Source organism: Pituophis catenifer, unplaced genomic scaffold (assembly GCF_029215685.1).
Source record: "Pituophis catenifer annectens isolate HBS135680 unplaced genomic scaffold, rPitCat1.0.hap2 SCAF_14, whole genome shotgun sequence".
In the NCBI taxonomy this organism is placed as follows: Eukaryota; Metazoa; Chordata; class Lepidosauria; order Squamata; family Colubridae; genus Pituophis; species Pituophis catenifer.
In genome coordinates, this window is record NW_027256894.1 from 18,208,863 (window position 1) to 18,222,040 (window position 13,178).

At 47.6% G+C, this 13,178-nt stretch overlaps 1 protein-coding gene across 1 annotated transcript; it reads right to left on the minus strand.

Annotated features, from left to right (window-relative positions):
• Positions 1–520: 520 nt before the first annotated feature.
• Positions 521–13,178, minus strand: BCL2L10 (BCL2 like 10). The gene is made up of 2 exons (XM_070953473.1): positions 12,732–13,178; positions 521–1,734 (listed from the first exon to the last, which is right to left on the minus strand). The coding sequence occupies exons 1-2, from the start codon at positions 13,137–13,139 to the stop codon at positions 1,603–1,605; spliced, it is 540 nt and encodes a 179-aa protein (XP_070809574.1). The 5' UTR covers positions 13,140–13,178; the 3' UTR covers positions 521–1,602.

Sequence of the window (13,178 nt, forward strand, 5' to 3'; positions counted from 1 at the left end):
ACCACAACCGCAGCCACAGAGCTGTATGGCTTTCCTCCGAAGGAAAGATTCCCAAACCACCTTGTGAGACAGAAAGTACATTGTGACCTAAGCACGTGAAATGTTTGAAGGAAAAATTTTCTTGCATTCGCAAAGATGGCATCCCAGCCTCCTGCTTTGCTGGAACATGGAAGCGATAGCATTCGACACCCCTCGAGCAAAGAAAAAAAAGCATTAAAAACAAACAAAAAAACAAGAACAGCTTTTTCCTGAAGGCATGTTTGTGCTACTTGCGTTTTGGGCCTTTGAGAGAGAGAGAGAGAGAGAGAGAGAGAGAGGGAGAGAGAGAGAGAGAGAGAGAGAGAAAGAGAGAGGGAGGGTGGGAGAGGGGGAGAGAGAGAGAGAGAGAGAGAGGGAGGGAGGAAGGGAGAGAGAGGGAGAGAAAGAGAGAGGGAGGGAGGGAGGGAGAAAGAGAGAGAGAGAAATTCCACATAAAGGCTGCTCACGAACTTGTTTAAAATAAAAATATTTACTTGTTTATTCACATATTAAAACTGTACAAGCTAAAGGAAAGGACACCGAACACTTCTCAAAGACTATTTTGTACAATACACAGTATATCAATTACCAAAACTAGAACTGTTAAACAAGTTATAAGACAGATAACAGCGAAGAAAGCAACTGGAGAGCTTTTCTTTTAAAAAAATGGAATTTAACAAAAATAGATGTTAACCAGCTACCAGTATTATACAATGATAAATACTTCAAAAATATATTAAGTTATATGGAGTTTCTGGATTTGACAGGAAATCCACAGAAATCCCAGCCTTCAATGGACTTCCAAATATACCAATTTTAAAAAGGATTTTTCTTCTTCTTCTTCTTTTAATAGTTAAACAACTTCAGTTAAGAACTGGTTCTGCAGCTTCGACTGTTTTGGTATCAACATTCTTGACATATACTTGTAGTGTAACTTAAGAGTTATGTCATTATAACAAAAACACGTAAGCTATAATGCTCTGTGCAACATGGAACTTGCAAGTTTTATGTTATTGAGTGGCTTGGTATGGTTTGCATTGCACCCCAAGAAGAATAAACCCCTCATTCTTATTAATACTGGCTCACATTTCACAAGGCAACGATCCCACCTGCCCCCCCCTCCCCTCCCCACCGCACCATACACACGCACACAAAGAAGAAAGGCAAACACGTCTTCCACTTGATTCCATCACAAGCCCACCATGAACAAGTAGCAATAACACCCAGCACGCTCACAGGTCCCGGAACAACTGGTGACGTGGTGTCGGCAGCCCTAATGCCAAGATCCAGAAGGTGCCCAGTTCTTAGGATGAGCGCAAAGAGGCATTGGTCGTGCTGGGGAAGGGGGAAGGAGGTGATGTGCTCAACTAATTTTTTTGCCCCAACTCTAGTTAAAAATATATATTTATATATATATATATATATATAGGCTTCTATCTTCGACCGTCGTAGAAATATAGAATGGACGTTTCACTGGGACGTTAGCAGTTTCAAGAAAGGAGCGTGCCCACCCATCCCGTCTCCCTGCAGTCTAAATCCGCGGATGTGTGTGTGTGTGTGCGTTTGTGTGTTGTTTGTGTGTTCTTATCGCACCACCAAGAGAAAAGCCAATCCTGCTAGGCCGAATCCTGCTGCCGCCATAATTGCATTGCTGATGGTGCTGTTCTGGTCAGCTGCATCCGAGCCGTGCTTATTGAAGAAGTGGTAGAAGCCATCCTGGAAGAGAAGAGACAGCAAACAACCTCGTGAGTCAGGTCCATTTGATGTTTGACCGCCGTCAGCTTCAAGGCAAGCCAGGTAATTTGCAGATAACCCACAATTTGCAACCCATCAAATGTTCTAGAATTCCATCTCACCATGATAGCCAAGTATGGCAAGAGTTGGTCCAATCAGTGCCGGATTTTCCTATAGGCTAACTAGGCTTCAGCCTAGGGCCTCAAGATCAAGAGGGGCCTACATTCAAATTGTTAGCAAAATTAAAATTACACTTTCACTATAGGTGAAAGGGCCTCCTAAGTGGAATAGCCTAGGGCCTCTTTTCATCTAAATCCGGCCCTGGGTCCAATGGACATGGACAACACCAGGTGAGAAAAAGCGAGCTAGCCTTCATATGGGTGCAAAAGAGACTTCCAGTGGGAAAAGACATAATACAGTGAGATATGCCAGTCTTAAATTAGAAAGGAAATTAAAAAGGCCCCAAAGTGAGCTGAGCAATAAAGATCTGTAGATCTGGAACCAACACGGCTGATGGCATTAGACAGGGGAAGGCTGTTGAGGGTTCGTAGGGGTTCGTAAGAACCTCCAGCTAAGATTCTGTGCAGTTCGGAGAACCCCCAAATCCCACTCCTGGCTGGCCCCGCCCACCCCGCCCCTCCCAGGAGTCCCCATGTGGCCCATTTTGGATGCAGGTAAGTGCAGGGCGCGCACGGAGGCTCGGGGAGGGTGAAAAACGGGCCTACCAGAAGTTCGAGAAGACCGGAAACGGGCCTGTTTCTGGCCTCCAAAGCCTGAGGAGGCCGTTTTCGCCCTCCCGGAGGCTAAAGAAAAGCCACCGGAGCCCGGGGAGGGCAAAAATGCCCCACCACCACCACCACTGTGGTGCAGGAGGCCGACTAGGCCACACCCACCATGGCCACACGCACCCAGCAACTGGGCAGAGAACCCCTTGCTAAAATTTTTGAAGCCCACCGCTGGTATTAGAGATGCTTCCAACGTCAGCTCTTTGCTACCTCAAGACATTTCCAAAATAAGTGTAAGCAAGAGATCAGGAACACCCATTAAAGTAGCTGAATATAAAGAAGCATTTTTTTTAAAAGTCTGATCAAGAAAACAGGGAGACCTCGCCAACAAGGATGGATGGCTGTACCATCAGCTACAGGAAAAAAATACACACACACACGAGGATTGCGCTATTGTGCTCGCATTAAGAACGCGGCTGCCCATACCCCACTCAGGAAGACGGCATCCCATTCACACAAAACCGAGCATCATTGTTATGTGCTTGCGCCGTTCCTAGCCTGTTTGGGTGCCAGAAACGAACCAGCAGCTGCGGGGGCCGCCTCTTTATTCAGAATAATCAAGAATGACAAGGGATATGACTCCAGATGGCCATGTTTGAACTCCTATCTGACAGATGTCTATGCAAATTGGTCCTACCCTTAATTTCTTTCGGAACTTTGTTCTCTTACCACTTTAATTTTGGGCAAACAGGGGGAGAGAGACGGGAGGGAGGCTGGATGTCAGCTGATGCATTTTGCCCGCAGCGGGCCGGCCGTTCTCGGATGATTAGCATTCAGGTGGGCAGCTTCCAGGCGTTGCCAATTCGCCCTCTTTTGAGCCGGAGAAGCAAAAAAAAAAAAAAAAAAGGCCAGAGTTGCCATTCAGAACTACTGGGGCAAAGGTGCCTGAGGAATTCCGGAAGCAAAAAAATAATAATAATTAATTTTTTTTAAAAAAATAGGCAATGCCCCCAAATCAAGAAGGTGGAGAACGGAATAGGTATTCTTTCCCTCTTCTCTTAAAAAAATTAAGGGTTTTTTTTTTTTCCCCCAAACCAGCCCCATCTTGCTATTAAGTTGCTGCCACTTGGGTCTCGGCTAAGATGGAAGCGTTAATGGGAGAGCAGTTAAAACAGGAGAGAGGGTTTACGGCCAGAGAAGGGAAATGGAGGCCCTAAAAGAAATTAAGCGAGACAGAACGTCTATTTCCATCAGTTTCACTTAATGACCCGTCTTTGCAGCGATTCCTTAAGGCCAAAAGGCTTGCAGAGTTTTGCCCCGATATTTGGGATACAAGCTCTGGATGAAAAAAAAAAACCGAAAATATTTAAACGTAGCGCTGGAAATCAAGTGGAGCCCCATCTTGCACCACGCGCCCCAAAATAATAAGACCTCCCCAAAAATAAGGCCAAGCACTTATTTCGGGGTTTAAAAAATATAAGACAGGGTCTTATTTTCAGGGAAACACAGTAGTCCTCAACTTAGGACAATTGAGCCCAACATTTCTGTTGCTAAGTGAGACGGTTATGTGAGCTTTGCCCTATTTTACGGCCTTTCTTGCCACAGCTGTTGAGTGAGTCACTGCAGTTGTTAAGTTAGTCACCCGGTGGTTAAGAGGCCACTGGACTTTCTGGTTTTTCTTTGAAGACGTTTCACTTCTCATCCAAGAAGCTTCTTCAGTTGTGACTAAATAAATTCTCCACCATTCAGCCAGAGCGGAAGAAGCTTCTTGGATGAGAAGCGAAATGTCTTCAAAAGAAAAACCAGAAAGCCCAGTGGCCTCTTGAAAAAGCACCTTTGGGAAAACATGACCTGGATGACTGAGAATCCCATAGACGTTTTAAGTGAATCTGGTTTCCCAATTGACTTTGCTTGTCAGAAGGTCTCAAAAGGGGAAATTGCATGATCCTAGCACTGGGCAACCGTCATAAATATGAACCGGTTACCAAAGTATCCAAATTCTGGGGATTCTGGAACAATTGTGTGAAAAATGGTCATAACTCTCTTTTTTCAGTGCTGTTGTATCTTCGAACGGTTACTCAGTGAATTGCTGTATATCGAGGACTGTCTGGAATTGGACTTCTATTACCGTCTACTCCTTCCAGACCCCAACACCAAGGAGACCACTACTTATTCGAGGAAGCTTTTTCCAACCTGGAAAACTACAATTCCCAGAATTCCTAGTCTCAGTATCTACACCTTCTGGCAGGCCGTAGGATGGGGAAGGTGGATCTAAGACAAAGGTGTCCAATCTGAAGCTCAAGGGATGCAAAGTGGCTTCCAGAGACCTGCCAAGCTTATCACCACCAAATAGTTATTTTCCATGTTGCAGGAGATGAAAATTTACATGACTGGTAATCATATTCCATACAATGGTTGAGCATTTTATTTAATCCGTAGCCCACACACTCTTGGGAAGATTAGAACAGAACATCCATCCTCTCTTCAACCTTCAGCAGCAAAGGAGATTCACCATCTCCAAGACAGTCTGGTTCATTCATGAACCTTTTCCCCTTGTTATAATGTTCTCCTATGTCCCATCAAAACTTCCTTGTGATTTAAATTCCTTCTTTCCCACCTGCCTTCTGGAATTGTCTGCCTCATCTTCTAGAACAGGGGTCTCCAACCTTGGCAACTTTAAGCCTGGAAGACTTCAACTCCCAGAATCCCTCAGCCAGCAAAGCTCCAGGCTTAAAGTTGCCAAGGTTGGAGACCCCTGTTCTAGATCAGGGATGTCCAAAGCAGATTCAGCATCTCCAAGGTAGTCTTGGTCATCCATGAACCTTTTTCTCTATTGGGATGTTCTCCTTTGTCCAACCAAAACTTACTTCCTTGTAATTTATACTCGTTTTTCCACCTGTCTTCTGGAATATCTGCCTAATCTTCTAAATTGGGATGTCCAATCTTGGCAACTTTAAGACATGTGGACCAACTCCTTAGAATTCCCCAGCCAGCATTGGGAGTTGAAGTCCACAAGTCTTACAGTTGCTGAGGTTGGTTATCCCTGACCTACATGGTAATCCTTCTCATCTTTGGAACCAGCTCTTGTGTCTCCTGGCGAAGTTTTTCTTCACCAAGCTAAACATCTCCCACACCTTCAACCATTCCTTTCAAGTTGTTCCCTTCCAAGCTCCTGATCCTATGGGTTATTCTCCTCTCTCAACCTGGATCAAGATTCACGTACCTTCACGTAAGGCACAAAACAGGAAACCCACACAATCTTCCCTAGAAACCAATATCACAAATTGTTGTTTTTTTCCCCTGCCCCCAAAATGTCTCCCTTTTTTGGAATGGAGACACCAGTGTTCTACAATAAATGTAAAGGTTCCCCTCGCACATATATGGTAGTCGTTCCCTACTCTAAGGTGCTCATCTCTGTTTCAAAGCTGAAGAGCCAGCGCTGTCCGAAGACGTCTCTGTGGTCATGTGGCCGGCATGACTTAACGCCAAAGGCGCACGGAACATGCTTACCTTCCCACAAAAAGTGGTCCCTCTTTTTCTACTTGCATTTTTTACGTGCTTTCAAACTGCTAGGTTGGCAGAAGCTGGGACAAGTAACAGGAGCTCACCCCGTTACGCGGCACTAGGGATTCGAACCGCTGAACTGCTGACCTTTCGATCAACAAGCTCAGCATCTTAGCCACTGAGCCACCGCGTCCCTTCTGTTCTACAATATTCTATTCTATTATACCATATAATATACAATATTCTATTCTACAATAGAATCTCTATTATCAACTCCTGGGAAAAAGCATCCCCTTAAATGTGGCTGGCAGAATTCAAACACCCTGGAGAAGTTGAAATCTCCGAAAATAATTTTATTACGTATTTCCTTGCAGTAAAACTCCACCGCATGCCCCATCGCGTGCAGAAGTCACACGAGGCAAATGTCCCAACCTTGAAAAGAATGCTGGGCTTCCAGACATCTGTAGCCAGACATGTGATTCACACTCAAGTTCACACACATGTTCTCATTCTCCAATTATGTAGGTGGGGAAAGAAAAAAAAAAATCTTACGGCCAGCAGCCTTAATGGCTAGCCTTCACAAGACGATCTTTGGGCCTACCTGGGGAGCAAGCTTCCGATTTCACCTTTCATGGGTTAGAAAAATGCACTTTTGTCCGGTTTAAACCTTTGATGCAGCCTGTGGGCACCAGTTAAATGCAGAATATGATCGCAAAGGTCCGGGAGAAGGGAGGGAGACGACCGAAACAACTGCCCACAGAAGAGGTGGCTTTGAATAGACTTACTTTCTCTCTCCTACCCCCCCCATTTGAAAACCGAGAACTGAATGAAGGTTTCTATGTATTCTTTCCCCGTAGTACTGTGTGAAGAAATAGTTGCTTTGAAGTTGATTATTCACATTCCTGGCAAAGGTTTATACCCGCACCCACTCAACAATAGCTGGGATTGGATTTTGCAGAGCTACAAGAAATCCTACACTGGGGAGTAGCTGGGGAAGAGAACGGGCTGGTAATATACACAGAGGGAAGTTTCTATAACCTTCAACCTGGGCCAGATGCAAGAGGGGGGAAAAAAGGAGTTATCCTTTTGTTGCGGCTGACCTAAAAGATTAGCCAAGGACAAGTTTCTTCTCCCGTTAGCAATAACTTTCCTCATCCGAGTTGGCCTGCAGGTGTGTTTGACTACAACTCGTAACTTTCCGAGGCCGCCTGGCCAACAAGTTGGGATGGGCTGATCCATGCAGTACAATAAAATAATAATAATAATAAATACAAGGGCTATTTGTCTGGCAGCTATCCAGCAACTGGGTTACTGAGTATCTCAAGGGGTTCCTAGCTACACTGCAACAATCTTCTTATCAAGAAAGGATATAGAAATGGGCTAGACTTCACAAGCTATCTGGCAAGGGCTGGAAAAGTGCCAAGCGCTTAAGAATGCAAAAAATTCTCCCTAGTTCTGATTATATCAGAGACAAAACAAAGGCTTTTGTTGGCAGTAATCTATTTCAAGTAGGTGGATGGGAAAGTCCAATTAAAGTTTGCAAGAACAACCAAGTTCCTGGAATTGCCCTTGAGTTTCTAAAGAGGGTTTCTCGAATCAGCCATGGCCAGAATATCAGGAACTGGGTTCTAAGCCACAACCATTTTAAGGTTGGGTTGTGGACCATGTGAATTGAGCCACTCCGCTGGCCAGCAGATTCTGTAGCTTTGTTCTGGTTGAATCGTGGCTTAGTCAATAAACCATGGCTTGGCGTGTGAAGCTAACCAATGGAAAGACATTATTAGGCTGGGGAAACTCATAGTTTAGGAGAGTTTTTGCACTGTAGTTCTTGGACCAGTTTTGATTGAGAGATTTGGCAACACAACTACCCAATCTTTGGCACCCATAAGGAACAAAGCAAAAATCTCACTGGGTAAGCCATGAAAACCTACCAGAACAGTCTGCTATTCCCGTTTACCTCAGTTTACTATGAATAATGTATTTTAAACCTTGACATGAAGACACCTCCTTGGTTGAAACTGACAGGCTCTGCAAGGTTCATGGGAAGTTCATGAGAACGTTTCTGACCAGCAGAAACTCAAATCAAACTCTACTGGATTAGATTGAAGGAACTGGACTCCCAAGTTGGCCAACCACGATCTTCAGAGAGTTCAGAAGCAGAACTGGTATGAACCTCCAGCCTCTTGTTCCTCATTAGCTGAGACTCATATATTCTCTCCTCTGAGCCTGGACTTCATGTATAGTTGCAACTAGTAGCCAAAGACAGCCTTCTCCATGCCCTTGACCAACCCCTTTCCAAACCCATCTAAGTTAATGGCCACTGCCACCACAGTCCCATATCTGAAATGGAAAGCCCACCTCTACAGAGGTTCATGGATTTCCACCACCTGAAAGCAGCAGCCAAGCAGACATTAGCTAATGGGAGGTGGAGCTCAATGACGCTAGATGTTGACTTGGAACTACCCCACTTCTTCTTTCATCTCCAAGGCGTGCACCATCATGTGTTCATCTTGGAAATTTTGGGTCAGCCTACTAGTCTATTTCAGAGAACTGTTTCATAACAAAACAGAAGCTGGGGACCCATCTATTTATGTCTACCTCTTGGAGAAAAAGTAGACTATCTATAAAGGAGAATATTTGTAGGATTGAAACGATTGCAGTTGTGTTTCCAAAATAGTCTGCTTTTGGAAGGGTCCTTGGTGGTCTCTGAGCTTGGTGGTTTTCTTGAAGACATTTGATAACCCGATTAGGTAACATCATCAGTGCTGGAAGGGTTAGCACAAATTAACCCACTCCCTTCTAGCACTGATGATGTTACCCAATTGGGTCATGAAACATCTGCAAGAAAACAACCAAGCTCAGAGAGCACCAAGGACCCCTCAAAAAATCAGTCTATATTGAAAACACAACTGCAATCCTAAGGCTTTGGAGATACCCCTGCTTTACTCAAGAAGTTAGATCTTAAGAGGATACAAATGCAACCATCCTTTTGATCCAGCCACATTTTTCTAAGTAGCATCATTTCTACTACTCCTTTCTTCCTCTCCATTTTTACTGCATTTTACTGCATTTTCACGATCTCTGAAACTTGAACTGGTCCAGAAGATGGACCAGACCATCACGGAAGGCTGAAAGCAAGACTTGTAACCCCTCCACGGAAGGTCCTCCTTAATGTTTCCTTGTTCCCAAAATTTTGGCTGAGAAATCTTCTGTGCCTAAACACAAAAAGAACAACTGAGCTTTCATTCCTCCAACATTCAGGGCAAAAATCAACAACAACCCAACTACTATATTTCTATCAGTACCGTTAGAGCAGAGGTCTTCAAACTTGGCAGCTTTAAGACTCGTGGACTTCAACTCCCAGAATTCTCTCCCAGAGAATTCTGGGAGTTGAAGTCCACGAGTCTTAAAGCTGCCAAGTTTGAAGACCTCTGCATTAGAGAAAGAATCCACTTGCTAGAACTCGAGACTTCCAGATGTCTAGGTTAGGTTACAAAAAAAAAAAAAAATCAATCCAATAGAGACCTGCAAATACTACGTGAAGGATCTAAGCTGCATTTTCTGTCTCCAGGTTCAAGGAAAATTCTTTCCACCGGGTGTCGGTTATATATATGACCTGTCTTTGAGCAAAGGAAAATGCTCTTTGGTCCAATGGTCAGGTCTAGGATAGCTACAATCATCTGATGCAGAAATGCACGCCATGCACACCCACAGTTGCCATGGTGCATGCTACCAAACTCTGGGATTATACCCACCTTCCTTCTATTTAACTACACACTGGCTCCAATTCACGCATTGTGCTAAAGTCATAAAAGTGCCTTGCGCCGTTTTTTGCCACAATACACGTGCATATCCAGCCAGGGGACTTGCAAACCCATTTGTTTCACGGCTTAATGTGTTACACAAACTCATTGAGGCTTTCCCCCCCCCCCCGCCCCTTTCTTTTTGCAAACCATGGTTCATCGCGACAGGTAGTCCTCAACTTACGACCGCAATTCAGCCCCAAAATGTATGTTGTTCAGGGACAGTTTTTGCCCTATTTTACTAAACTAGCCACACAGTTGTTCAGTGAATCTGGTTCCTCTCCCCCCCCCCCCCATTGACTTTGCTTGTCAGAAAGTCACAAAAGAGCCTTGGTAGTACAGTGGTCTAAGGCACCCTGTTATTAAGCTGGTTATTAAGACCAGCTGCCTGCAATTACTGCAGGTTCGAATCTCTCCAAGGCTCAAGGTTGACTCAGCCTTCCATCCTTTCTAAGGTAGGTGAAATGAGGACCCAGTTTGTGGGGGCAATAAGCTGACTTTGTATAAATATACAAAAGGATGAAGGCTATTGCTGAGCACATTATAAGCCGCCCTGAGTCTCCGGAGAAGGGCGGCATATAAATCAAATTAAAAAAGGGGGGGGGATTCTGGGACTGTCATAAAAGCGAGACAGTTGTCAAGGTATCCTAATGTAAAGGACATGGCCATGGGGAGGTCATGAAGTGTGAAAAATGGCCGTCGTATTTTTTTTTTTCAGTGCTGTTGTAACTTTGGTCACTAAACAGACTGTTGTTAAATCCAGGACTACCTGTACTTGGTTCATAAGATATAGGGGGTCTAATCTCAAGGTTCGGCAGTGTGAAGAATGCCATCTGTTTTCCCCCCGTCAGGCTGGATTAGCATAAAATTAAACAGATGTCTTATTATCTGGCTGTGAACTAAAATTCACAGGAAACCTACCTATCCCTCTCGTTAAGTAAATATTTTGAAATGCTGGACAAAGTATAAGTCTGCTGGCAAGCAATTATAGACCTGGAAGAATCTATCCAGGTGTGGCCTCTACCTGGGTAGACCTGAGAAGCGTCCTGCCTTTCGTGTTAGCCCCAATTTCGGAGAAGAGAGTTCCCCCGACAGGCCCCGTCCTTTTCCCGAAAAAAAGCAACCAGAAGAGGCTGAGGTTCACTCATTTGCATCAAGCCAGGTTTTCTTAACTCGCATCTAACCAGGTCTTTGGCAGGCAGCACATCAGGCCAAGAGCGACAGCTAAAACCACAATAGCTGAAATGCACCCGAAGCCAGATGCAAACGAAATCACATGACTTACACAATAATACGGAGGGAAAGCCACACCAGAGAGTAGCTAGTGCAAAATTGTGCAGGAAAGCTTAGGGTGTGCTTGGGAGGGGGGGGGAGGTACACGGGGTTTCCTTAAAATGAAGGAAAATCCCCACCCCCCACCCCTTAAAGAGAAAAGGCAAAGAAACCTTAACCCAATGCCACATTCTAGGCAGATTCGGGTGCGCTTTTGAGGAACGGTTTTAGAAATTGGTTCTAAAAGAGGGAGGGGGTGCAACCTGAGCATTGGGGGGGGGGTTGGTTTGCAACTCTGCAGGCTTTTTCAGGGCCCCTTCCTTAGGAGCCCCTTCCCCCTTTTGCAGGTTTCCTTGGCACACAGGCTGCTTCAAGGGCAGGCAGGAGTGGGTGGGTGGGTGGGTGGGTAGTGGGGTGTCTCTCAAAGCTCCATCAGCTGCCAGCCTGCGGGGCACACAGCTCGTCCCAGAAAGCAGCCCCCTTCCCCCCCTCCCCAGTCTCCAACCTGAAGGCAAAGCTCATTTTGCAGCCGCATAAATAATGCGGCTCAAATCGGTAGCCCGTAGCAAGCAAAAAAAAAAAAAAATGAAAAAAAAATGAAAAAAAGCAAGCAAGGAAGGGGGGAGAGAGAAGGGAAGGGAGGGAAGGAAGGAAGGAAGGCGAGAGACGGGAGGGAGGGAGGGGAGGGGAGGCCGATCCCAGATTCCAAGGAAAGCGCTTTCTAAGGCAACTTCTCACGGTTTGCCCGCCGTTGGTTCCCTTATATGGGAACAAAAAAATGCTTTTTTTTTTTTCTTCCTTTCCAGCCGGGGCCTCTGCGCTGCACCCAGCCGTCAGTCAAGCCTCCCCTCCCCTCCCCTTCCCTCTGCAATTCTGCCCCCTTCGGGCTCCGCATCGGGGCTGGGGAGGGAGGGGGAGAAAGGAGGGAGGGGGGGGGTCTGGTGAGGAAGGGGTGGGGGGGGGGAACGCCAGCTCAGCACAGAGCCAGGGAGGGAGGGAGGGAAAGTGGGGGGGGGAGGAGAGGAAAAGAAGCCTCTGCGTCCGAGCGCGCATCCTTAAGCAGCCGGCGAAAAGCCTTCTGCGCCAAGGTCAAGCCTGCTGCAGCCAGGCTCGGGGAGGGGGCTGCAGGAGGAGGGAGGGAGGGAGGGAGGGAGGGGCGGCGGGAGGGAGGGGGGAAAAGCCATGGGAGGGGGGGGGCAGCGGGTAGAGGATTCCCCCCCCCAAAAAAGAGAAAAGCCGGGAAGGAAGCGGGGCTCCAAGAAGACAAGCTAAGCAAGAGTCGGCAGACGTCGCTCCTTGTGCGGCTCCAGCGGGGAGGGCTGCAGAAGTGGGGCGGGGGGGGGGGAGAGACCGCAGGAGCCGCAAGCGGGTGAGAGAAGAGAAGAGGGAAGGGGGAGGGAGGGGGAAAAGCCATGGGAGGGGGGGGCAGCGGGTAGAGGATCCCCCACCCCAAAAAAAGAGAAAAGCCGGGAAGGAAGCGGGGCTCCAAAGAAGACAAGCTAAAGCAAGAGTCGGCAGACGTCGCTCCTTGTGCGGCTCCAGCGGGGAGGGCTGCAGAAGTGGGGCGGGTGGGGGGGGGGAGACCGCAGGAGCCGCAACCGGGTGAGAGGGAAGGGAGAGAGAGAGGGAGGGAGGAAGGCAGGCAGGCAAGGCTCGGCCGGGAGGACGCGCTTACCCAGCCGCCGTGCTCCTCCAGCCAGTCGCGCCTCTCCTCGGCCAGGTAGGCGGCCAGCGCCTCGACCAGGGCGCCGCTGTGATCCGGAGCCCCCCGTTCGGCCAGCGCCGCCGCCAGGTTGCCGGCGAACACGACCAGCGCCACCACCCGGCCCCAGTTCAGCCCGCCTTCGGCTTCCATCTGCGTGGCTACCCGGCCCAGCAAAGCCGCCGCTTCGTCCGGGTCGGGTAAAGCGGCGGCGCTGCAGGCGTTGCGGAAGAAAAGGCGCTCGCGGCTCTCCAGCTCGTCGGCCACCCGCCGGAGCGTCTCGGCTGTGCGGCTCGGAGGAGGCAGCGCCGCGCCCCCCACCCGGTGCTGCACGTAGTCGCCCAGCAGCTGCGCCGTCTCTTCCCGCAGCGCGCCCGGCATGGTCGCCTCGTCCTGGCGGCGGCGGCGGCGGCGGAGACC